General features: G+C 41.3%; 1 protein-coding gene across 10 annotated transcripts in view; it reads right to left on the reverse strand.

The window, feature by feature from the left end:
- Positions 1-27,909, reverse strand: part of RBFOX1 (RNA binding fox-1 homolog 1) — a 2,034,214-nt gene that overhangs the window by 1,509,818 nt on the left and 496,487 nt on the right. For all 10 annotated transcript variants that reach the window (XM_038540446.1, XM_038540439.1, XM_038540440.1 and 7 more), the window contains exon 4: positions 27,827-27,859. In XM_038540446.1, the coding sequence (XP_038396374.1) occupies positions 27,827-27,859 (33 nt within the window). The remainder of the gene's footprint in view (positions 1-27,826; positions 27,860-27,909) is intronic.

The raw sequence follows: 27,909 nt of genomic DNA on the forward strand, positions 1-27,909 counted from the left end.
TCTGTGGGAGGACCTCTCTGTGCCTTGGTTTATTCATCTGCAAAATAGTGTAAAGAACCCACATGTTATGGAGAGAATGAAATATGAAAAAAGCACCAGCCAATGTCGGCTATTACTGCCATCACTCTTCCATCAAGTTCAAACAGAACAATGGACTCTGGCCTGAGGATCATTCTCTAGGCCAGGATGTATCAGAAATTAGATTGGTTTTTGCATCTGAACGAGAAGGCCACTGGATCTTTCAGAAAGGCACTGTGAGTCAGCCTCCCCCTGCCTTTCAGGTGGCCCAGTTAGAACCTTGCTCTATGATACACATAACGCTGTTTCCTAAATTCCTGGCCCTCTACAGTAATAATGAAAAGACATTTAAAACGATAAACTCAAACCCCGTAACATTCCAGAGTGAAACCAGCCTGCTCAGAGAGAGGAGTCAAGCAAAATGCAATAAAAGCCATGCTTTTTGGCTGTCTGGTGATATGCTCTCACATATGGCTATCACCAAACTAAAATTAAAAAAAAAAAAAATGTTGGGGGACACCCAGTGAGTTTCCTGAGAAACTTGCAGTAGGGATGAAAAGGTTTGTTCACCTTAGACCTGCCAAAAGAGGGCCACCCTGAGGCTTGTTGCTTTCCTAGGTGTTGAAGCGTGTCCTTCTCACACCAAGTTTCTCTTTGAAATTAAGTGGAGCAAACCTCAAGGGTGGCTACTGTATCTTTCCCCATGTGTTCTTGCAGATTCAAAGCTGATATTTTTGAGAATAACATTGATCCTACCCACATGTTTCCCAGGAGATAGTAATGATAGAAATAGGAAATATTAAAGTTTAAATACCTAAGAGCCTTGAAGGAGGCTCTAACAGGATGCAAAGGGAAGAAGGCAGAGTGGAAGAACTGTTCTAGGATAAAAGGGGATAAGTAGGTTTAAATAGTGGTTGGTAGAGACTTTTGACCTACAGAAAAGGAGTAAGGCAGGTGTTGCAAAGGAGGAATGTAGAGAGAAAGCACAGTGATTTTGGCAGCTGATGGAAAAAGAGGGGAACTCAGGAATTAATGGGTGATGTTTAGGAGGTGTGGTTGATGCTGCCGGTGCCTCGCCCAGGCCCTCTATACCTACCAGAGCACCAGAGCCCAGATGTGACAGTGTTGGCTGATAATAACTGACCCATCCCCCTTCTCCAAATGGAAGCCACTGTCCCTAGAAGGTTAGCCTACCCTCCCTTCACTCCAGGAGGCAGCCCAGGGGTACAAAAAGCTTGGTTCTTTTGCCTCAAGATGAGAAGATAGGATCAACTTTGTGGTGTAATTCATGTTCCAGAGCCTCTTGCGCAATCAATCTGAGACTCAATTCTGACAAAATCCCCATTCTTGCCTAGTCTTCTATTCCCCCTCTTACTCGTCTTCCCCCGAAGTACTCTCCCATACATCTCCTAACAAGAATCCCATCTCAGATTCTGCTACGAGGGCACCTGACCTAAGACAGGAAGATTTACACTGTACCTGTGATGCTACCCACTTTCTCCATGCTCCCTGCCCCAGGAAATCTCAGGAATGCAGGCATAGTTGGTACATTCTTTTGGATTTAGAAATGTGTCTCTTGGGCTTTAGTAACATTCCAAGGTTAGCTTTAAGGTTCGGCAAGACAACTAAATTGCTTTCAGGTTACAGTAATAGTAAATATTTATAATGTATTGAATGCCTCTGTTCTAAGCTGTTGTGGGTACCCGACACCTATAATATCATTTAATCCTCCCATTTAATAGGGCCCCTATAAGATGCCCATATTTGAGGGTGCCTGGGTGGCTCAGTAGATTGAGTGTTGGACTCTTGATCTTGACTCTGGTCATGATCTTGGAGTCATGGGATTGAGACCTATGTGGCGATCCATACTCAGTGGGGAGTCTCCTTTGAGATCTTCTCTCTCCCTCCTCTGTCCTCTCCCCTACTCTCTCATTCTCTAAAATAAAAATTAATAAATCTTAAAAAAATAAATATGCCCACATTTTTGGATTTTGGTTTTTTTTTCATATTTCTTTTTTCCCTGAATCTTTTTTTTTTTTAATTTAAATTCTACTTAGTTAACATACAGTGCAATATTGGTACCTGGAGTAGAATTCAGGGATTCACACTCAGATACAATACCCAGTGCTCATCAGAAAAAGTGCCCTCCTTAATACCCTTCATTCATCTATCTCAACACCCCCCACCTCCCTCCATCAACCCTCATTAAGAGTCTCTTATGGTTTATTTCCCTCTCTTCTTTTCTCCCCATCCCTTCCCATATGTTCATCTGTTTTCTTTCTTATATTCCACATATGAGAGACATCATATGGTATTTGTCTTTCTCCGACTCATCTCACTTAGCAAAATACAGTCTAGCTCCATCCACATCGTAGCAAATGGCAAAGTTTCATTCATTTTGATGGCTGAGTAATATTCCATCGTGTGTGTGTGTTTGTGTGTGTGTGTGTGTGTGTGTGTGTGTGTATCAACCACATCTTCTTTATCCATCCATCTTTCAATGGACATTTGGGCTCTCTCCATAGTTTGAGCTATCAAGCTACTTTTGATAATTCTGCTATAAACATTAGGGTGCATGTACCCTTTCAGATCTATATTTTTGTATTCTTTGATTTGGGTAAATATCCAGTATTTGGGTAAATACCTAGCATTGTAATTACTGGGTCATATAGTTCTATTTTTAATTATTTGAAGAACTTCTATACTGTTCTCCAGAATGGCTGCACCACTTTGCATTGCCACCAACAGTGCAAGAGGGCTCCCCTTTCTCAGCATCCTTGTCAGCACCTGTTGTTTCTTATGTTGTTAATTTTAGCCATTCTGACAGGTATGCGATGATAGCTTATTGTGGTTTTGATATGTATTTCCCCGATGATGAGTGATGGTATTATCTTCCCGTGTGTCTCTTAGCCATCTGTATGTCTTCTTTGGAAAAGTGTCTGTTTTGTGTCTTCTGCCCATCTCTTAACTGGATTGTTTTTGTTGAGTTTGATAAGCTCTTTTTAGATATAAGCTCTTTATCAGATATGTCATTTGCAAATATCTTCTCCCATGCCGTAAGCTACCTTTTAGTTTTGTTGTTTCCTTCACCGTGCAGAAGTTTTTTTATCTCAATTAAGTCCCAATTGTTGATTTTTGCTTTTGTTTCCCATGCCTCTGGTGATGTGTTTAGTAAGAAGTTACTGTGGCCAAGGTCAAAGAGGTTTCTGCCTGTGTTCTCCTCTAGGATTTTGTTTCTTGTCTTACATTTAGGTCTTTCATCCATTTTGAATTTATTTTTGTGTGTGGTATAAGGAAATGATCCAGTTTCTCCAACACTATTTGTTGAAAAGACTGCCTTTTTTCCATTGGATTGTCTTTCCTGCTTTTGTCAAAGATTAGTTGACCATATAGTTGTGGGTCCAGTTCTGAGTTCTCTGTTCTGTTCCACTGATCTGTGTGTCTATTTTTGTGCCAGTACCATACTGTCTTGATGACTACAGTTTTGTAATATCCAGAATTGTGATGTCTCCAGTTTTGTTTTTCTTTTTCAGGATTGCTTTGACTTTTTGAGGTCTTTTGTGATTCCATACCTATTTTAGGATTGTTTGTTCTGGCTCTGTCAAGAATGCTGGTATTATTTTGATAGGGATTGCATTAAATGTGTAGATTACTTTGAGTAGTATAGACATTTCAACAATGTTCTTTCAATCCATGAGCATGGAATGCTTTTCAATTTCTTTGTATCCTCTTCAATTTCTTTCATAAATGTTCTATAGTTTTCAGGGTACCTCATTAGTTAGGTTTATTCCTAGGTATCTCACTATTTTTAGTGCAATTGCAAATGGGATCAATTCTTTGATTTCTTTTTATGCTTTGTTACTGGTGTTTAGAAATGCAACAGATTTTTGCACATTGATTTTATATCCTGCAACTTTGCTGGATTCATGAATCAGTTCTAGCAATTGTTTGATGAAATCTTTCAGGTTTTCTACATGGAGTATCATGTCTGCGAATAGTGAGTTTGACTTCTTCCTTGCTGACTTGAATGCCTTTTATTTCTTTTTGTTGTCTGATTGCTGAGGCTAAGACTTCCAATACTATGTTAAAGAGTAATGGCAAGAGTGGACATCCCTGTCTTGTTCCTAATTATAGGGGAAAAGCTATCAGTTTTTCCCCATTGAGGATGACATTAGCTGTGGGTCTTTTGTATATGGATGCCCACATTTATTCTAGGTTATAAACGAGTCTGCAAGAGATAAACTAACTTGATCTTGGTCACTTAATATGTTAGTGGCAGAAATGGGCTCAGACTAGATTTTCTCAATGCCAACACCTTTTTCTATACAATAGGCTACATTGGCTCCTTCTCCAATTCAAGAAGTATAAAGGTCAAGCTGCCAAGTCGTCCTTTCAGAATGGAAATACAGACTCCTTTGGCCCTGATATTCCAAGCACATACATTTTCTTCTTCAATGACACAGAAGTTGGCATTCACTAGAGATTCCAGCCATGAGTTGACTGAAATCCAGCTCCTCTTTCCAGAAGCTCATCTGAGAAATCTAATATTTGAGATAGATAATCTAATGGGCATATGAATCATCCATTTCTTGGTATTCTCTAAGTTCTAGTCTTGTATTAAATTAGAGAGACAAGCACCTGGACCATATTATGTTATCTCCCCCTCATGAAACTGCCTCAACTAAGTTAAGATTTAACACTATGACCTCAGCATTTATAGCAGATGAGGTCAAGAAATGTTGATGCAGACAATCTTTTTGTTGAAGGCACTGCTTATCTACTATAAAATAACCCTTAAGTATGGATGCAAGTGACTGATCCCTCTCAGAGTTCAGTGCTTATGCATGTTCTCTTCTACAGATGAACATTGTGTTCTATCTCACCATGCAATATAGATTATATGATCCAATATGTTTCTCATTTTGCCTTTGCTGCCAGGAAGCTCAGAGATAAATTCAGTGCTCTGATGGATAGAAGATCTATCTTAGATGCTTACTCTTACCATGTTTTTGAGTGGTTTCTGTGTTTTATCAGTCTACCTCAATTTTAAATAGGTACAGTAAAAGACTAAAAGTAAATCAGTGTGTCATTATAGAGAACACCTGAAAAAAATGGACCACTGTGGTTATATTTGGATCTAGTGGCATATTTAAAAATATATATCCCCAATGGACATCCTTCCACTGTACCACTACTGCCATGACCACAATCCAGGCCACCATCATGTCCCATCTAGATGACTACAATTACCACCCAAGGGTGAGCCAGCCTTCAGTCTCAACTTACTCCTTGCCTTTCCTTTAATTCTCTGTCTTGTAACTAACTAATCATACGCAAAGACCTGTTTCTAGGTGAGCTAAAAGCCTCCAAAGGCTTCCATAAGTACAATTGCAAAATATACTTCTAAACAAGAGTGCAAAGTCATCTAGATATCCTTCTAGAGCATTACTTTAACTCTGTGGTAAGTAATTTAGAATACCTATTTGATATTAAAAGAAATGTGATATAATATGGAACCAAATACTAAACACACATATATGTTTGATATTGACACAGAAGACTTAGAAGAGGTTTCCCAACTGGGTGGGACCACTGAGAACTTCAGGCACCTCAATACCCCATTGTTCCCAAAGCGTTCATGTTCACTCTTCTTTATCCTTGACAAGGTGTTCTTAGAAAACTGTGAAGCCCAACTATAGGGTAAAATCTTATAAAGGCTTCCAGGCACATCTGCAACTTCATCTCATAGCAGTTGGGTCTTCACACACACAGCTCCAGATCCAATGGACTCTGCAGTACTTTGACCTGGCCATGCTCTCTTCCCATGTGGCCTTTGCAGATGCTATTTCCCCAAAATGGAATACCATTTTCTCCCCATTGCACCTGTACAGCCCCTGACTTTCCTGAAGACTTTGGCATAGGAATCACTTCTGGAAGTCTTTAATAGAGTGGATATGATCCTCTTTGGAGCTTTCACTAAATCTTGGGCTACATTTTACCACTTCGTATATCTGATAACAAATGGTTGATGTCTCTACTTATCTCTTACTTCTTGCTCCTCATTGGTTTATGAACCCTATCATCATCATTACCATTGACACCATCATATCTCTCACTATAAGCCAGGCATTTTATAAATATTAACTCATTTAACCATTTAAAGTACTATTATCCCCACTGCAGAGATGGAGAGATTAAGGCTTAAAGAGGTGCTGTCATAGGCAGAGATCATTTGGGGAATAAGTAATGAAAAATGGAATTTCAACCCAGATCTGCTCCAATAACAGAGGGAGAATTTTTAATCACTCCTAATCATACTTAATCACCAAGGTCCCACTTGGCTAACAGTCTCACCTCTATCAAGTCTTTGCTCAGACCTCACTTTCTCAAGGAAGCCTAACCAGACAAATCACTAATTCTACACTCCTAATCCCCTGTTCTCTGTTCTACTTTTTCTTTCCTTTTGACATTCCACATATTAACTTTCAACATCCCATGTAATCAATTCTTCTTTTTTTTCTTAAATATCTTATTTATTTGAGAGAGAGAGAGCATGCGTGCAAGCATGAGTAGGGGGAGGCAGAGGGAGAAGAAGACTCCCCACTGAGCAGGGAGCCTGATGTGGGGCTCAATCCCAAAACCCATCATTACCTGAGCCAAAGGCAGACACTTAACCAACTAAGCCACACAGGCACCCCCATTATTCTTCTGATTCATTGTCTGTTTACCATGCTAGAATATAAGCTCCACAGAGACAGAGAACTAGCATGTTCACTAATACATCTAAGAAGAACGCAAAAAATATTTGTTGAATGATTGAATAAATGAATGATGCCATCTTCCCTCTGGATCCATTAGATTCCCAGAGCCTAACACATACTTACCTGGCACAGAGAAGGAGATACCTGAAAACTTGTCATTGGATGAAAGAGTCATGCCTCCTCATCAATCTCAGTGAGGAAGTGGGCTCCAGCCCTGGGCCCATGTGTTTCAGGGATGTTTTGTTGCTAGAATCCCTCGGAGCAGAAGGGAGAGCCCCTGGGCCTCCATTCAAGACTAGAGGAACCATGGCTGGCTGTCAGAATGTCCTAGCACTGTCCTCTGCCTCAGGAGCTGTGTCCCACTGTGGTCCTTCTATGCCTCACTCCTTCTACCTCTATTGCCCTATTGGTCCCCTTTATTAGTCCAGACACTCCCTTTCCTAGGTGTACGACAGGACTGGGTGAGTTCCCTTGTACACCTCATGTTGCCTTTCCCTGCCTGGCCATGGGGTAGGAAGAACCCCTCTGCCATTTTGCCACCTTATACATCCAATTAAGCAATGGGGAAAAGCTGGCTGTTTCCTTGACAGCAAATACCCAAACTGACTAAAACAATTAGTTTGTCTATTTTAAAACTGAATTCCAACGCTTCCATGGCAACCCAAGTTATTAAAAGATGTAAATTAAAGTGTTGTGCAGGAAAGATGGCTTGGCATGGAAGGCGCTTGTTTTAGGGAAAGAACACAAAGAACTCCAAACCAAGGGCATCCCCCTACCTGGTCACACATCACAGTCAGCTGAAGGAAAACAGTCCTGATGGCTCCTTCTCATCCCCTTGGCTTCTGTTACTGCCTCATATTGGAGACACCCCTGGTTTCTCACATGTATGAGAGAGATAAGGAGCCTTGCACTTTCTGAAGCCCCTTGTGCCAAGAGGGAAACCCAGGAACAGAAGGTGAGAGGTCTGACATCAGTATAGTACCTATTATATACCTAATAATAGCTAGAGTTGAGTACTTACTAGGACATGGTGCTCAGGGATTTGCTAGCATGCTCACTGAACTTTCCTATCAGGTAAGATAGAATCTCAGCTCATTCCCATTTTGTAGATTGGAAAATGAAGGCCTAGACAGACGAGGCAACTCAAGGATAACACAAAGACAGTAAGAGATAGAAGTGGGATTAGAACCCACATCTGTCCAATCATTATTTCCCGAATTTGTGCCAGACAAAATGCTGGGTGAATGAATTATTCTACTTTATCTTCTCAGTAATCCCAAATAACAGCATGGTATAGGGTGGTCAGTTCAGGTTCTTGAGATAGACAGATGTGGGTGAACCCCATCCTCTAATATTAGTTTCGGGATCTCAAGGCAAGATCACTAACCCTCAGCACCTCAGTTCACTCAGCTGTAAAATGAGTGCTTTGTGGTGGTGAGGACAAAGTGGGCTAATGCAGGAAGGATGATGTGCCTGGTGTTTAATAAACAACAAGCATCATGAACACTCATTGTGTCATTCTTCTTCTCTATAGAGGTGAAGAAAAGAGGCTTAGAGAAGGAAAGCAGCTTGCTCAAGGACACACAGCTGGGATCTGGGGCCAGCTCTCAACTAGCAGCTCATGTTCTCTCCCTTATGACTACATGAACTACATAGTTTGCTCAAGATCTATAGTTCATAGACTTTTCATGGTAAAACTGGGACACCCAGGCTCTCCAGTTAACATGCCCTTTGTTTCATGTCCCGGGATGCCTTGCAGCTTCTGAAAAGATGGGACAGGAAAAGGAGCAGCTGTATCACACTGGCCACCATTTATGGGGTCTTTGTTTTCTATTGGGTACTCGCTCTGGGCTGTATGCTGGCTTTCTGCTCCCTGGCCACTGTAAAATGGGTTTAGTTCTTTTAAATTCATGTTAGCACTTTAACACAGGCTGCTGCTTCTATCTTTGGCCAACATTTGCTGGTCTCTCAGGATTCAGTTTAAACATAAATTCCTAAGAGGCTTTCCCTAACCCAACTGGCAAGATCCCTCTAGGATCTGCTTCCCCAGCACCTGGCACTGCTCTGTACTATTTCTCAGCTAGTTGTCATTATGTGCCTGCTCCTTTCTGAGGACATGAACAGAATCTGCACTGTTTCCTTAGTGCCCAGAATGGGATCTGGCACTAAGTAGGTACTTAATAGAAATTTTTGTAATGAATGAATGAATGCATTACGGCATTTTTTTTTAATTGAAGAGTGTAGGAATTAATATATTGTTCAAACGAATCTTAAGGAATCCAGGGCCTTGGTTACTACTCCCAGCAAAGAGACATTCACAGCCCAGAGGGGAAGGTGAAAGGAGCCTCCTCTTGGCCAGGAAGCATCCTGAAGTTAGGATTCTGTACCACACTCAGTTTCTAGGCAAAACTCTGTAAGTGTAATCATTATTCATTCATTCAGTTTTCCATTAATTGATTTTTAAATTCAACAAATATTTATTAGGTAAGATGCTGGTAATCATCCTATAATGTGCGGGATGCCCCACCACCACACAACAGAATTATCTGGTCCTAAATGTCTATAATGTCCAGGTTGAGAAATCATGGAATAAAGGAATGATCAGTCATATGAGTGAAAGTAAGGAAGGTAGGAAGGTAGGCAAATTTTACAGATGAGGAAAGAGAGATGCAGAGACTTAAGTTAATTCATCCAAGGTAACAGAGATAATAAGTGGAAGTGTAGGGGTGTAAACCCACGAGTTCTAGTCTGGGACTCAGGAAGCTGAACTGCCACCCCTGATGGAACCCAGTGGTGCTGAGCCAGGCTGTGATGTTGTGGTTTATAATAAGAAATATGTATATTTGGTCTTCATTTGCATTCCTGGCACTGAGCTTCTAAAATGCTTGGAATTTCCTAAATGTGGAGAGCAATCAAGGTGTCTTTTGTTATGTTAATGAGGTGGCTTTTGGAAAGCCCCTAGGTCATCTAAGGGTGGAGGCTGGTTGCTAGTGGAACCAACCACGTGATTATAAGATTGGAACTTGGAATCCTGCCCCAGACCTTCTGGGATGAAAGGGGCTGCAGACTGAATTCAATCACCAGTGGTCAATGATTTAGTCAATCCTGACTATGAAATGAACCTTCCATACAAATCCCAAAAGACAAGGTTTGAGAGCCTCTGGGTTGGTGAACTCATGATGATGTGGGGAGAGGGTTCAGCTCAGAGAAGGCTTGAAAGCTCCACACCTCCTTCCCACGTACTTTCCTCTATGCCTGTCTTCTATCTGGCTGTTCTTTTTTTTTTTTTTTTTTTTAATTTATTTATTTATGATAGTCACACACAGAGAGAGAGAGAGAGAGGCAGAGACACAGGCAGAGGGAGAAGCAGGCTCCATGCACCGGGAGCCCGATGTGGGACTCGATCTCGGGTCTCCAGGATCGCGCCCTGGGCCAAAGGCAGGCGCCAAACTGCTGTGCCACCCAGGGATCCCCTATCTGGCTGTTCTTGAGTTATATCCTTTAACAATAAACAGATGATCTAGGAAGCAAAGTATTTCTCTGAGTTATGTGAACCACTCTAGCAAATTAATTGAACCCATAGGAAGTGTCATTGGAATCTCTGGTCTGTAGCCAGTTGGTCAGAAGCACAGGTGACAATTTGGACTAGGACTGAATCCCTTAGCCCACTGGCTCTAGCACTATCTCCAGGTAGATAGTCAGAATTGAGCAGAACTGTAAAGACACCCAGCTGGTATCAAAGAATTGCTTGGTGTAGAAAAAAAAACCTCATGCATGGGTATTGTTGGAGCAGAACTGTAGGGTCACTCCCTCTGCTGGTAGGCTCCCAGCAGGTACTGTTCATGTGTGTTGGAGCACTTTCCTCAAAAACTATTTAAGTCCCACCACAAGCAACTGACTTGAGAGCCAGAATCATGGTTCAGAGTAGAAGACCCAGGACACATCAGAGCATCTGGTTCCAAGCAGATGCCCAGTAAATGTTTGTCAATCAGTGCATAAGTAAGAAAATCACTTCCTGCCTCCAAACTCCATGAGTAAGTATAATTTATTTCTTTATTTTGGCTTCAAAACAAATTTCTTTGGGAAACATTAGCACAGGGAAAACTCTGACAGGGAACATAGAGAACTCAAATCAAGCCAGGACCTTTAGGGGACATTAACTCCATCTTGATCACTCATCACATTGTGGAGACAGAAGAGCTTCTGAAAAAGCAGGACACCTCTGTGCAACTATCTGTGTATCCCTGACTCCTCCATTCCCTAAGCATAGGTGACAAAGTTCACATTTTTAGCTAACATTTTGTGTGATGCTTTACTTAATTTTGCAAGTTGCTATTTTACTAGCAGCTTCCTTTAGAGGCATCAGATGGCAGATTGAAGGATTTAAGGGGGAAAAAACATGGTGTATTGGAAGTTTTAAAAAAGCCTCCAGGAGTCTAATGTGACATTCTGGGTTAAAACACAGCATCACATTGATGCATATGACCTCTTTTTTAATGACATATGAAATCTCTTTATGGTGGCAGATCACCGAGGTGGTAGAGAGGAACTTGGCAGACGACTCACATCAGCCTGCTAAACTGTGACCACCACTTGTGCCTCAGAAGAAGTAAAGTTTAAGACGTCTGGAAGCTTCTCCATTTGAAAAATGCTCATCCACAAAGGATCCAATGAACATCTTGCCTCAATGGCCAGACTTAAAAACAGTGAGCACATCATTGTATGCAGGCTCTCAAGGCAATGGTTCTAAGTTCCCTCACCTCTGGGCCCAGGTAGGAAACTAGCTTTCCTGATGGAATCCTAGATATTTATGGGAGACGCTAAAGCGACTCCAGGAGCACAGAGCATAGTGAAATGGGAGAAATGCCTTCTCCCTAAGCTGATGCCACATTTTGCCTCCCAGGTACCAAAGTCCCCTCCCAGAGCTCACCTTCCAGACCTCACCCATCATCCACCAAGGTCTTTCATAATAACCATTTGCTTCTCTGACCATTAGTGCTCAAATCTACAGGTTAGGCAACTGAGACACAGAGAGGTTAAGAAATTTGCCTCAGAGTTGGTTTCATTCAGCTCAAAGATGGAACAAGAGAGAGAGAGAGAGAGAGAGAGAGAGCAGGTGATAGTCCAGAGGACTTTTATGGGCTATGCTTGTAAAAGGGGGACATCAGTTCTGCCCACTTCCATTGGTCAGAACTCAGTCACATAGTCCTACTGAACTACAAGGAAGACTGGCAAATGTAGTTTAGCTGTGAGAAAAAGGAAATGGATTTTGGTAAACTTGGAAGTGTCTCTACCACAGGCACTAAGCAAAACTCTGAAAGTTCCCAATTAGTCTGGGAAGACAGATTCAAAAACATCCACTACCATCTTGCAATCATCCATCTCGCTCATCCACAAGGTTACAATGAAAGCTTTTAGTGGACAGTATTCAATGGCAGAGTGGGAGGCAGTAAAAGTGATCTGCAGGGAATCTCTGGAGTCATTTGGGGCGCTACTTAAATGTAAAATTGAAGTACTATTTACTGACAACTTGCTACATACCAGGCACTGTACTTCCTGCCTATAATTGCCTTATCTCATTTAATCCTTACCCGATATTATTAGGTAGTGACAATGATCATCCCCATCTTGCAGATGTGAAGTTGAAATGTTAGGTTACGCAGCAAGTCATGAGAGAACTATAAACCACATCCAAGTTAATCAGATCCCAGAGTTCAAGTGCTTAATGCAATAGCTTTTCGTGTCTATGCTCATTTCTTCCCATCAGTAAGATTATGTGTTGTCCCTCAAGGGAGAAATAGGGTTCCTACTTTCCAGTAGTATTATTTAAACCACAGCATTAGCTCACTTGGAAAGGGAAACATTTTCATAAAATATTCAGAATGTGAAATATGAAAGAAAAGAAATACGTCCATAGGAAAGTCAGTAATCAAAGTGATTTTCTTACCCAGCTCCTTTATGTGACTGGTGTGCTACTCAGGACAAGAAAGGAACAGGGTACATGGCCAAAAATACCATGCTTATCAGAGCTGCCCGACACGCTCTCAGCCTCAAACAAAAAAGGCTTCAGATTCCAGAAGCAGAGGGACTTGCTCAGTCAAATCCCTCACTCACAATTAGTGGAGTCCCACACTGGGAGCATGGGTGCTTGTCACTCCCATCTGGGACTGCATGCTCCTCAGAGGCAGCCTGTCTACCTGTAGAGCGAGATGGAATGCTAACAGACGGGTAGTTGTCAAGTAGCTCTGTTTCATACTTGGAGAATTTGAAGAAAAGAATCATCGGGGACAGAACTGTGCCTTTATTTCATTGGTTTGCTTTCTCTTTTGGGGTATGGGGAGATTTTTTAAAATTTTAATATGTACATAATTTTGTAGACATCTAATACCAGAATGTTTTTAAATCAATGCTGTATTATTGTTTCTGTCCCTCATCTTCTCTCTTCCCTCCATAAAAAAGCACATTGAAGTGAGGCTAGGATTTACGACCCAAGATGTCTGAGAATAGAAGGAATATGGTGCATGGTACCAAACAATATGGGACAGAAGCATCCTTTTCTCTCACCGGCCCTGGAGGCCTAATCATGTGACAGTAAACTGGCCACATGTGGAAGCTGTAAGCAGAAGATCCTCAGACAGGGACTGAATCATTCAAATTAAAAATACAAGCCAAAATAAAGGGGGAAAAGCCAACAGCCATTTTCTTTAAAATAATAATAAGACCACATTTTAAAAGATTCATTTAAACGTATAAACTATTATACATTTTAATCTGTTTTCTATTTGACGATACTTCATTTGCAGATTCTTCATGGCTTTTAAAAATAGACCCAGAGACCAAATCCCCACAGCATGAGATTTTTCACGTTCTCTAATTTGCAGTAATTTATTTGTGTCAAATTCAGCCTACAAGCCACCCTGGAGAATAGCACTGGCACTTGGTGCCCCAGAGAAGGCAAGCTAACGTTTGAGGGCAGGCACCATAGGGGACTGTGAATCGGGTGTGGGTTAGGGACTCCAGATGCATCACCCCAATCCTGTCTCTGGTGTGGATGGATTCTCCCTGTGAGGTAGAGTTTACAGAGCTCTGCTCAATTTCTGTGGTAGAGATAGTTCCAAGTTCACCAAAACCCACCCTCTGTGCAATCCCACCTCATGGGTTTCATAGCTAGACTACATTTGCCAGCATCCTTTGCAGTTCAGTGGGACCATGCGACTGAGTTCTAACCCATGGAAGATGGGCAGAAGTAAATGTAGGACTTTTGTAAGCACACTAAAATTTCCGTGGACTGTCAGCTCCCATCTTTCTTGTTCCATCTCTGAGCTGAATGAAGCCAACTCTCAGGGAAGTTTCCTAACGTCTCTGTTCCTCAACTGCTTGATCTATGAAATGGGGGCAGCATGACCTCCACCTCTGGAATTGTTCTAAGGAGCATTGAATGAAGCAAAAGCAAGACAGTGGAACTCAGTAGCTAACCTCATGGACTTTCGTGGATGGTGAAATCAGAACATCTGGATTTAAGGCTTTCCTTCATAGTTATTAACCTCTCTGCACCTAGTTCCCACTCTGTAAAATAGGAACAACTAATACTCATCTGATAGGAATGTGGAAGGAATAATTTAAGTTAAATGTATATAATAGAACAAAATAAGCCTGGCATCTAGGGAGTGCTATGTACATCTGAGCTGCTACAACTGCTATTATTGTAATTGTGGTTATTTTAGTACATAAAGTGTGCTAAGAAGGTTGCCTGGTGCATAGTAGTATTCATAAATGTTAACTATCATTATTACTTTCCGTAAAATATGTGTAACAATAGAATACCAGAATTAAGTAAAATAATAGGTATGAAGTCTTACCGTAGTGCTAGTATTGAAAAAAAATATAAGCCTTTAATAAACTCTGGTCCTGTTATATGCCACATGTGCTCTGGTGAGAAAGAAGGATCTGTCTGAGTGCCAAATTCAGGCACTGGGCATGATGACATGATAAAAGTGGGAGAGAATAAGTGGATGGATACACCACAAACTTTACCTTTTCTATAATATGACCTTGGGCCATCCTAAGCCAGAGCCAAGGATGAAAAAGGTTTTAAGCTTCTAAGACCTCTACCAGGGTCCTCTAGATAGATCCCAGCGGGTCTATGAATTTGGATCGGGAAAATAAAACTAAATTTCTAGCAGTATCTCACTGTAATCTGGCATTCCCTTTAATTATAAATGTAAGCAACAAATCACAGGAGTAGTACCAGTACCTGTAACTTTGTCACCAACAGAAATAACAGAATTTTTTAGTCACTTTACATTATAATTGTCACAGATATCTCAAAACATCATAATGTTTATTTCTATTTCCAAATTATAGTAATTACTAGGCTTGCTTGTTATTTAATGTGTTGTAAAGAAAACAACAATTTTACTGGATCATATTATTTTAGTAAATGCATTTCAATATAAATGCTTTCCTTAGTGATATTAAGGATTTTATATTATGTGTTTTAAGACTTTAATATGCAAAGAGGCCCATGGTTCTCCCCAGATGCCAAAAGAGAACAGGTCTCTCTGGTTTAGGGTCTTGAGGACCCTCAGTCCCATACACACAAAGAGGCAAGTCCAGGACTTCAGAGACCAGATAACCAAGGTGTCTTCTGGCATTTGTCCTCCTGGGCCCTCTGTCACTGGGTCTACAAATAGGAGTTAATCAAACATTCTTTCCAAATGCTCCACAGGATTATTATAAAAAGTCAAATATGATAAAGAATATGAATCTATAGGCTGAAAGTAATAGGTTCCGCACAAACTTGGGCCAGCAGTCATCTCATGCCTTAGAAACTTAACAGATCCTTATGCTGATTCTTCATAGGTATCTGAGTGATGATCCCAGTTCTTCCTCCTAGGATACTAACACAGGGACAGTCGCCAAAAACTTTGGGAGGCAGAGATCATCAGAGGCTCTGCTCTCAGATTTAGAGTTGAATCCTGGTTGGTCCCTTACTGACTATGTGACAGTAAATGAGTAAGTTTCACCCCTTTAAGCCTCCCCTTCTTCTTCTTCTTGACAATGGAAAGGAGGATAGTGAATCAAGAGAAACTGTAAAATACAAAACAGGTGCCTGGCAGGTAGCCACAGTGTAGGACTCAGTGAAGCACAATGGTTGGGATGACAATAGGGATGATTATCATCATCATTATCACATTGTGGCAGGTATTTAATTCTCATGGAAAATGCGTGTGGTCCTCATATTTCCCAGACCCCTTGCAGTGGGTGCCGTGGGATGAGTTTTAGCAGTAGACTGTGGGTGGAAGTGATGTTTATCATTTCTGTGCTGAGACGATGAAAAACACAAGAGAGACTCCGTGTTCTCTTTAGCTCCCTGCCATATTGATGGCCAAGGTGTGTGTTGACACGATGCAGCCACAGGTAGAAGCAGGTTGTACTGTTTGATCCCTCCATGAAGAGTCACCCAATGTCCATTGCACATTCAGCATGGGTGAAAAAGAAACTGCTATTGGGTAAGCCATTGAAACTTACCCCCATCACTTGTTACCTCAGCCTACTCTAACCTCTCCTGACTGATCTTTACAAAAACCACAGTGCAGTAGACAACATCCCCTATTCATGGAAATGGCTAGATCTGCCATGAGACACACCTAGAATTCAGCACTTTCATCTGAGACAGGAGTATACAATCCATTTGCAAGATTTGAGCAGAATCTATTCTGGAGACGGAATGTAATCCAAGGAAAGATGCTCAGCAGTCACTCTCTCCAGCTTCAACTTACTATCGGAAAACACAGCTGATACAGCACAGCATCTACTCATTGGAACTCAAGAAGCCTTCTTAAGATACTGTGTTTGCAGTCAGCAACCACATTAGTTGAAACCACACTACCATGCTGTTTCTAGACAGGATTCTCCCTCCTTCTCTCCAAAGGTATGAGTAGCTCTGAGCATTACAAAGGGTTCTCAGTGACTATGAGACTTTGTGACTATGTGACTAGCCAGTCTATAAGAAGGAGGGGGCCATTGGACCAGAATTCCCACCTATGCTGCTGCTGAGGACAGTAACAGGGCAAAGTATAAAACGTAATTAACACATTTCAAATCAACATGTAAAACGTGTCAGCTGTTTGACTATTAATTAATATTTTTGCAAACTAATTACATTAGAATGACAAGGCCAGAAAGACACTAAAAGAGTTTACTAATTTTGTTCCACTCCTCTTATTTAAATGGCTGCATGGATTACCACTTTATTCAATTTTTATTTTTTTTAATTTACCAGAAACGATCTAAACACCACACTATTTCACAGCTATCATCATTTATTCATAGCTCAATAGAGGAAGCCGGAATAGCAATAACTCTTCCCCACCCCCCAATTGTCATTCTGGTGAGATAAGTGGGATATCAGCCCCAAGTCAAGCTACATTAGTGCCAAGAATCAGGCACAGTCACGAAGTTTCTCCAAAGTGTGTGAGCATCATTTGTCATGAGAGGTTTGTGCTGAGCAATGCAGACTTTAACCCAAGGGGGTTTTCAAGCCTGTTTCCCCCATCTTAGCTCGGCTGCTGGTTCAGAAGGCAAATTGCCTAGAAGCAAATACTAATTCTGCCTACTAGCCATATGGCCTTGGATGGATCCTATCAACTCTTCTGAGACTTGGTTTTCTCACCCATTGAATGAAGGTAATATTAATACTCATTTACCTAAGTTTCTTGGAAGGCACAAAGAAGGTAATCCATGTAAAATGCTTTGCACTATATCCAACATACTATGGGCACTCAACACATGCTCTCATGACCACCACCATCATCATCACCATCATGAGGAGTCACTTTTTTTTTTGAGGAGTCATTTTCAATGCCCCATTACATGCCAATCCAAATGTCCAATTGATATTCCAATTCTTCTCTTCTCTCTCATCCTTGACCCACCTACATAGTCAACCCAAAGCAGTCTCTTTGCTGCTTGTCGGACTTATTCCAGATTATTGAAATATGCCATGGACTATGGTATCCAGTATATGGTCTTCAAGACCTTTTACTGATTTTAGCCTTAAGGCACATAGGTGAGCATGAAAGGAAGCCTCATGCCCTCTGGAAGTCTCTTGCGATTCCCAGGAGACTTGATCATCCCCTCTAAACATTCACTCTCTCCCTGGAGTCCTGCTCTACTTTAGAAATTTGCTAAAAACATCTGTTCACCATTCCACATATTTTACTATGTGATAGGCTCCTTGAGAGCTGGAAACTATCTTACTCATTTTAAGTGGCCAGGGTCCAAAGGAATAACTACAGAATAGTAGATGCTCTTTAAGGTTGTTGAGTCAATGTATAGATCCTAAAGAGGTACATTTGCTAATGCACATGTAGTCTGCTCAGTTCCATATACCCTGAGCCCCACCCTGGATAGAAGCATGGCCCTTCCTCCTTGCCCCTTGCTAGAAGGAGCATTTCCCTGATTTCCTCAGGGGAGAATCCCACAGTTGCCTACTTGGACCTCTTCCTTCTTCACTGATCTTTTATTAACCTTTGCCCTTGGCCTTGGCTTCAACCAAGTTCAACCAGTTGAACTCCCCATCTCCTGGAGTGCTTCTGAACATTCTATCACTGCCTTTCAGCTGCCATTTCCAAATCTTCTCCCATGTCCCCTGCAGAAGCCCTCCCATGGTGGGTGAGTCCATTTCTCCTTCACCACTGATAAAACGCACTGAGCCCTTGGAGTTATGCAACATTACAGACTATGACAGGCTGGAGCTTCCACTGTTCAGTCCAATTTGGTGGATTGCATCTGAGAGGGAGAGTGAAATGTGAGCCTGGAGCACATCTTTTGATCTTAAACAGTCAGAAGGCTGGAATGTATAACGCTATGGAAATAAATGGTGTCAAAACTGTAGGAAATAATTCATGGTGTGGGAATGGGTTTTGTGATCACAGAGCACTCACAAAATCTTAAAACAGAGAGTCAACTAGATTGGTTGAGCTGTGGCTGGGGAAGCTTGGAGGAAGAGAAACTTCAGGAGAGGCTAGATTTTTCTCTCAAGGGTTGAAAGACCCAGCCTTTGCCCCTGGGAGATGTGAGGGGACTCCTGGTTTCCCTTCCTCATCATCTCAGCTGGCTTTGGGAGTCTAACAGTCATGGATGTGATTCCTGATCCCCCTCCTGCCGCCTATGTTACTCATTTAATTAATCACCTTGAGTCTCAGTTTGCTCATCTGTAAAATAGGAAAAATAACCCTACTTAGCTCACAGGGTTCTTATAGGGGTTAAATTAATGAGAAGATATATAAATGGTATATAAAATGACTTGTAGAATGTCTAGCATAGTCAGATGCTAACTAAAAGTTAGGGTTTTTTTTCCCCCTTTGGTTACATTTTTTATTAACCCTATTGCAAAGTACAAATGCTTTTCTTTTCTGATAGAAGCAATGAAAAGATAATCTTTTTTATAGTTGCTCACTTTTTCCAGGGAACATGGAGTAACTAAGGTGTTTTTGGAAGGCTGTGGGACTGATGCTTCCATTTGGTTTAGAGGCTACAAAATGGTTTCTAGTTGGTTTCTCTGCCATTTCCTGTTGTGGCTTAGAATGAATTCCCAATGATACTAATAAAAACAACTACTACAATGACTGGCATATATTATGAGCTATTTATGCACAAAGTAATATGCTAATTGTCTCCCATACCTTACATCATGCCTTTTCACCTTCACAAAAAGCTATAAGGTTCATTCTTTAATTAACTTCATTCTATGGAGGAGACAAATGAGACACGCAAAGGTTAAGTAATTTCACTGAGCTTCACTGCTATCAGGAACTAGAGATAAGAAATAACGGACCTGGGGTTTGAACTCCGTACCCCATCCTCACAGTAGTAATGTTCACAGTAGAAGGAAACCCAGAGTTGTAGTCGGACAGATTGATTCAAACATTAGCCTTGCTATTTAATTCTTGGATAGTTTTGGTGAGCCTATACCACCTCTCAGAGGGTTGGTTTCCTTCTCTGTAGAATGTGGATAGTGATATGCATTTTAAAGATTGTCATGAAGATAACACAGTGCTAGGCACCCAGTACGCACATGGTGAATGACAGCCACAGTGTTCAGTACAGCTAGCAGACTCTGGCTCATCTTCCTGCTCTGGTGCTTACACATATTGGTTTGCTAGATGGATTTCCCTGATCAATCAGCCTCTTACCAGTGCATTCCCTCCTGTTTATTTTCCTCTTTTTTAAAAATTTATTTATTTATGATAGTCACAGAGAGAGAGAGAGAGAGAGAGAGGCAGAGACACAGGCAGAGGGAGAAGCAGGCTCCATGCACCGGGAGCCCAATGTGGGATTCGATCCCGGGTCTCCAGGATCACACCCTGGGCCAAAGGCAGGCGCCAAACCGCTGTGTCACCCAGGGATCCCTTAAAGTTTTTTTTTTTTTTTAATTTATTTATTTATGATAGTCACAGAGAGAGAGAGAGGCAGAGACACAGGCAGAGAGAGACTCTTTTTTTTTTTTTTAAAGATTACTTATTTATTTATTCATAGAGACACAGAGAGAGAGAGGGAGAGAGGCAGAGACACAGGCAGAGGGAGAAGCAGGCACCATGCAGGGAGCCTGATGTGGGGTCTCCAGGATCACGCCCTAGGCTGCAGGCAGCGCTAAACCGCTGCGCCACCGGGGCTGCCCTATTTTCCTCTTTAACCCCCAGTTCTACCCTGCTCCCCTTATGGTCAGCACATAAATTTCCCTCTGCTATTCACTGGGAAAATGAAGGCGGCCAAGCATAACCTTTTTCAATTTCTCTTCCTTCTCCTTCAAATTTATCCATACTTACTCTCCATCCTTTGTTTCTCAATGTCAGAGGAAAAATGCCCTTTCTCAGTCCATTTAATGCCATAATACTCTGGCACAGGTGCTGAGCCCTGATGATTCAATGGTGAGCCAAGCATGTTCTCTCAGTGGCTGAACCCTACCTGTGCTCTGATCCCATCATCATATACTCTGAGGCCTGTCCAGGCCTAAGACATACCTAAGCTTCTCTCATCTTCAAAGTTCCTTCAAGTCAGAGACCATTATTCACTTGGCTCAACCATTTGGCCCTTGAAGGGCTGGTCTATATCGTACTTATGGGTCTTCTCTTTCCATTTACTCCACAAGCTACCAAATCTAACTTTTGCTTCCACCACCTACATTGGGAAAGATTTTGTTGAAAACATTAATGATTGTATACTTGCCACATCCAGTGGGCCATCAACCCAGCGCACACTCTCCTTGACCACAGTGAATCATTTAGTACCTTACTTCTCTTTGTTTTAATATATATTTTATTTAAATTCAATTTGCCAACATATAGTATAACACCCAGTGCTCATCTCATCATGTGCCCTTCTTAAGCCCATCACCCAGTTACCCCATTCCCACACCCTCCTCCCTTTCTGCAACCCTTTGTTTGTTTCCCAGAGTTAGGAGTCTCTCTTGGTTTGTCTTCCTCTCTAATTTTTCCCCAGTTTCCCTCTTTTCCCTTATCATCCTTTTCACTATTTCTTATATTCCACATATGAATGAAACCATATGATGATTGTCCTTCTCTGATTGACTTATTTCACTCAGCATAATATCCTCCAGGTCAAAGTAAACAGTAGGTATTCATCCTTTCTGATGGCTAAGCAATCTTCCATTGTGTATATATACCACATCTTCTTCATCCATTCATCTGTCAAAGGACATCACCCTCACCTCTTTCTCATAATCTCTTCCTCTTTGCCTTGCATGAAGATACTTCATCTTGGTTTCTCCATGTTCACTACAATCACTTCACTCTCCTTTACTGCTCCCACACCCTCTTTTAATGCTTATTGAACACACAAACTCTTTCCCATCTGTACCTTTGCTCATGTTCTTTACTTTTTTCACTGGATGATGACCTAACTTACTTTTCAAGGCTCTAGTCTTTATAATCCTCCCTTGGGAAGGCTCTAGTCTTTGTAATCCTCCCTTGGGAAGCCTCCACGGGTACCCCATTCCTATCTAGGCTCATTTACAGTCAAACTCAAACTCAAAACTTCCCAAATATGGAGTACAGCTTATGGAGAAAACTTTACTATTATAAATATCCTGGTGCTCACAAAACAATGGCTACCATAGCATTTATAATATAAGCCCCCAACCCCACACTGGAACATATGTTCTTTGTAGGTCTGATTTCACATCAACATTCTATAAGTATCCCAGAGCCTAGAGCTGTGCCTAAGATATACAGCTGTCACTTAACTATCCATCAAATTAAAAACATGCCAGCCATGTCTCCAACTGAGAATTCTGGGCTCCTGGATTAAGGCCAGGTGCTTTATAAGGTTCCGTAAACTATTCTTTTAAGTTGGTTCCAATGACAAAGAAGACTATCAAAGTGATTGGGTGAAATCAGACAAGGCCAAGAGTGTTCATTGGAAAGTGTTGCTAATCCTCAAGTAGATCTTGTCCTTGGTAGAGAAAAGGGATCATTAACTTCAATGTGAATTAAGCCATGTAACTAAACTCCAGCCTGGCTAGAGTCTAGGTCAGCCATGGTGCAAAATCTTCACAGCAAGCTTTCAAAGCTACAGGTTTTATTAGAAATAAACTTCTGGGCAGCCCAGGTGGCTCAGTGGTTTAGCACTGCCTTCAGCCCAGGGTGTGATCCTGAAGACCCGGGATCAAGTCCCGTGTCCGGCTCCCTGCATGAAGCCTGTTTCTCCCTCTGCCTGCATCTGTGCCCCTCTCTCTGTGTGTCTCTCATGAATAAATAAATAAAATATTTTAAAAAGAGAAAGAAAGAAACTTCTGATGAGTTTATTTATACACGGTTATGCTTTACACAATAGATAAAAAACAGGGGATGCGTGAAGAAACAAAATAATAATTATTGAATGTCTGTTTTATGCCAGGTATGATCTTAGGCACTGTATATAGATTATCAAGTTCTAAAACTCAGACCAACCTTTTGGGTGATTTCATTATCCCCATTTTACTGAAGAGAGACTTATTTGGCAGGTAAGTGACTTCCCCATTGGCATCTGACTTGTAAGATGTGGACTCATGATTCATATGTCATCTATTAGACTCCAAAGCTCATATTCTTTCCACTGTAACCCTCTTCATGCAACAGCTCAACTTTTCCTTATAAAATATTCTGGCTTCTCAGAAGACTTGAAATGGCCAGGATTGGTCTTTTGCCCATAGCCTAAGAAACTCAGTTCCTTTTCAAAAGCACCGGTTTCTCTCCACATGGGTCAGAGTGCTTACAGGGCTGTGAAGCCCTGAGACTCAGAGTTGAGACAGGGAAAATAAATGGTTCCTTGGCCCAGAATAAAGTTTCCTTCTGGAATGAAAAAGGGATTAGTGGGAGGGAGATTCCACCTACATTTCCTGAAGGCCCCTGGGCTTTACCACCTGCACTGTTTGCCATTGCAATTATTTGGGATGGCAAAACTATAATATCAATCAATCTCAGTCCGATTCCTTTGCCATGAAATAGGAGCAGGCCAATTTATCAAAATTGAGGCCCTCCACTGGGTTTATATTGCCATTAAACTATCAACAGGAAATCATTAAGGTGAGGCAAGAAACCAACTGCTAACTGAAAAGAAATGATTTTTTTTTCAAACATCCTCGCCTGCAACCTCCTTTGTTTGGCTGTCAGCATAACCAACTGTGGGGCTGGGTCTCAGATCTTTGTGTTAATGTGCAGTTGGTGGTGAAGAGAACTCAGATGTAGGCATTTGCAATCCAATGGCTATGCCCAGGTTACTTGGTTCTCTCTCAGCAGGGCAAGCTGCGTGACGATAAATAGGGGGGAAATGTGTATGCATTTGTGCGATAAAACAAGCTTAATGATTCTGAAGGGGAAGGAATCCACGAGACATACAGTAGCAACTTAGGAACAAAATGGAACCATGCAGGGCCAATTAATGTGCAAATATGTGTGTGCTGAACTTGCATTCCATTCATCATGTGGACATGGAAATTGGGCCATTTATCTGTTATATTATGTATGTGACATCTTAGTTTGGTTCTTACAGGCTGCTCGGAGACAAAGGGCCATGTGCTTTGCGGCTAGCAGAGGGAATTTAAGATAAATTCTTCAGCTGTCATAAACATTGCTGGGCAGAATTTGGTCACAAGATAAAGCTCTTTCCTCTGCAGGGTTTTAACATTTCTCAATAGTCCATGTGCCATCTTATTAAAACTGTGTGTGGTGCGGGGAGGGGTGGCATATGCCATGAAAAATTATTGGCACAAACAGCTTGCTGTCATGTTTTCAAAGTCCAGATTTAGCAAACGTTATTCACATATTCACTGTCAATCTGGAGAGAGAAAGGGAACTGGCAAAGCCATTCATTCTCACTGATTCTGTGGGTCTGTAATTCTTCTTGTCCTCCCTGTAACCAATGACTCCTCCACAGGTGGGGTTTGTTCTTCTGAAATTACAACCGTTTGTCTGTACTTAGGAAAAAAGAAAGTCATTTGAGAAGGAAAAGGACCTCACAGAAGCACTTTCCCAGAGCCACTATTATTTACCTAACAGAACATGCCATGAATATGGATCATGCATTAAATAACGGTGATCGCTTGCTTTGATGAATTGCCATTAGAAATTCAATTAATAAAAGGTTACCTCCCTGCAGTAGTGCAAAAAATATGATCTGGCTGCAGCAATTACAATTTAGCCTTAGAAACAACGGTTAGGAGAAGGAAAAAGTTTTTTTTGTTTTCTTTTTTTTAAAAAAAACCTGTTCCATCTGGGAAACAGGAGTCCAGAGTAAAAATGAAGGAAGGAGGGAATGGATGAGTGAGTGAATTTAGGTTATTTTTGATCTACAGTGTTGTCTGTGTGTCGATGGTTCTTATACTTTCATCCCATTCCCACACCTGATTATTATCCTTTTTCCACTATCCTATTTTATTTTAGTTTTAAAAGGATTTTATTTATTTATTCATGAGACACAGAGAGAGAGGCAGGCAGAGACATAGGCAGAGAGAGAAGCAGGCTCCATGCAGGGAGCCCGATGTGGGACTCGATCCCTGGACCATGGGATCGTGCCCTGAGTCGAAGGCAGATGCTCAACCGCTGAGCCACCCAGGTGTCCCCCCTATCCTATTTTATATATATATAATTATATATATATAATTTTTTAAAAATATTTTATTTATTTACTTATGAGAGACAGAGAGAGGGTGGAGGGCAGAGACACAGGCAGGGTTTGGAAAAGCAGGCTCCATGCAGGGAGCCTGATACAGGACTCGATCCTGGGACTTCAGGATCACGCCCTGGGCAGAAGGCAGGCGCTACTGCTGAGCCACCCAGGGATCCCCCTATTTTATATTTTTAACATTTATGCTTTCTTTCCTTTCCTTCCCCCTCCCACTCCTCCTACTGATATGCAAATTGTGTACTAAGAAATGCCTATATCCTAAGTAAGGCACTCCATAAATGTTACATGTGCTGGTTACCTGTATGACCATATCCAGGTCATGGTGTTGAGTATCTCTATCTCTAGTAAGTTCTCTTGTGCCCCCCTCCTAATCAGCATCTCCCAGAGGTAACCACTATTGTTTCTGTTATCACCAGAAATGAGTGTTAGTTTTAAATGCATGCTAATAAAATCAGAGTACATTCTTTTATTCTGTTTTTTTGCTTTTTTGTTTTTTTGTTTTTTTTTTTTTTACTCACCATTATGTTTCTGAGATTCATACAGGCTGTTTCATATATGTATACATAATTCTTTTGGATTGTTGTCTTGTATTCATTGCACAGATATACCACAGTTTATTTATCTATAATGCTATTCATGGACATTTGGTTTGGCTATGATAAAATTTCTATGAAAAGTCCTGTGTACGTTTTCTGGTGGACACAAGCACTATTTTCTCTTGGGCACACAAGCAGGAGAGGAATTACTAGATCATTATACATTTTACCAACATTTACAGTATTCCAATTCTCTAAAATTCCATTTTTAAACCTGGAAATGACAGTAATAATATCCTCCCATATGTGATTTCTGTGAAATTGAAAAGGGGCAACATATGTAAAGGTGTTTTTATTGTTGTTTGTTTTAAATTGCCAAATGTGACACAAATGTGAGACTTTCTGGGGGGAAAAGATGGAAGATCACAGGAAACGGGCAGCTGTCCGTGGTGCTGACCCCAGAGGCCTGAGATACATTTGGGTATAATCTAGAAAGAAGGACTAGCCCTTATTGAGTATAAGTATTAACATTTATTAACACCCACTATGCACCAAGTTTATGTGTGTTATGGACTTTTATGTTTGTGTCCTTCCAAAATTCATAGGTTAAAATCTTAACCTCCAATGTAATGGTATTAGGTGGGGCCTTTGTAAGTGATCAGATCATGAGGATGAAGCCCTTACAAATGGGATTTATGCCCTTATAAGAAAAGACAGAAGAGCTTGCTTCCTCTCTCTGTTCTCTTGCCATACAAGGACCCAACAAGAAGATGGCTACCTTGCAAACCAGAAAGAGAGCTCTCACCAGACATTAGATCTGTCAGAGCCTTGACCTTGGAATTCCCAACCTTTCTAACTGTGAGAAATAAGTTTCTGTTGTTTAGACCACCCAGTCTATGTGATCTTGTTACAGCAGCCTGATGGCAGTTAAGAGTCAATACTTTGTACCCCACTTTGAATGTTGGCTCTATCATTCACCAGTTGAATGGCTCTAGGCAAGTTCTTAAATCTTTCTTTTTTTTTTTTTTTTTTTTTTTTTTTTTTTTTTTTTAGTTCTTAAATCTTTCTGAAGCTCAGTTTATCCTTCTGAAAACAGGATTATAATAGTGTGCACATCACAACATTTCTGTAAGGATTTTATAAGATGATACATGTAAAGCCTTACAAACAAATGGTATATTCATGCTGAATACATGAAAACTGGTATTCTAGTTACAGCAGGCTAGAAGAGTGAATACTGATACTGCCATTTTAATATGCTGAACAACCTCATGTGATGTGTATTCTCATTCTGAAAATGAGGAAATTAAGTTTGGGAAGATAAATGACTAGCTCAAGTCATTGGCCACAAGACCATGGAAGGCAGATGACACTAGTGGCTCCTTACATCCACCCCATCCTTCTGCTTTCCACTTCTTTCCCCCCTCGTTGAACTGCTCCCCAAATACCTGCCTCACTAGGCATTCAAAGTAACATTTTCACCACTAATGAATTATAGTTCTTGGAAAACGTTTGCATTACAAGCTATCGTATCAAAGGAGACAGACATTCAACTAGTGTTTCCACTCTTTGACAATGGTCTCCCCTTTCATTTTGTGGAGGCCTGCAAGAATCTGCCTCCACACTCATGTGATAGATCCAAAGGAAGTGTAATTATCTTCATCCTCACTGGGCACATGAGGAGAGAGAATCTAAGCAGTTACAGTGATGCACAAGGTCATGCAGACCCCAGGCTCCTGAGGCCACGGTTGATGCTCCTTGTTCTATCCACACAGTAACTTGGGATTGGGAGTGCAACTGCCCCATGGCACTGGATATATTTTGGAGATATTCATTAAAGAGCATCACATACAATTCCCAGCGATGGTCACCTTGCTAATGACCTCTGACCAATGTCTTTTTTATCCTTTACCAGCCTCAGCCACAGTTCTCTTCATGCCCCCAGAGGACAAGGAAGGTGAGGAAGAGGAGGGAGGAAATGGAAGAACAGCATAAAGACAGATGGAGGTCTCACTGCCAAAGGGTTTATCTTAGTGGAACTGGAATCATAATGTATACAGACAGACCCTGAAGTCACCAAGACAGAAGCAAGCAAACAGGATATCTGGCTTTGAAACCACCAACCATCTTTACCAGGCTACTCAGTGCACACCTGGAGAGCCCCAAACAGCACCATGGAAACCAGCCTACTGACTACACCCTATCCAAATCACCAGGAGACTACACAGAGAATAACACAGCTAGGATACCCATTTCACTGCATTACAGAAGGAAACCACGTCAAAATGTCCTCCAAAGAGACAGTAAAACCATATTTCCTACCTCAGCTTTGCTGGCAGCCAGGCTTGTCAAAACCTGAAAGTTAAAGAAAAAAAGACATTAGTATTGATTCAACAAGAAGGTAA

Source organism: Canis lupus, chromosome 6 (genome assembly GCF_011100685.1).
Source record: "Canis lupus familiaris isolate Mischka breed German Shepherd chromosome 6, alternate assembly UU_Cfam_GSD_1.0, whole genome shotgun sequence".
NCBI classification, from domain to species: Eukaryota; Metazoa; Chordata; class Mammalia; order Carnivora; family Canidae; genus Canis; species Canis lupus.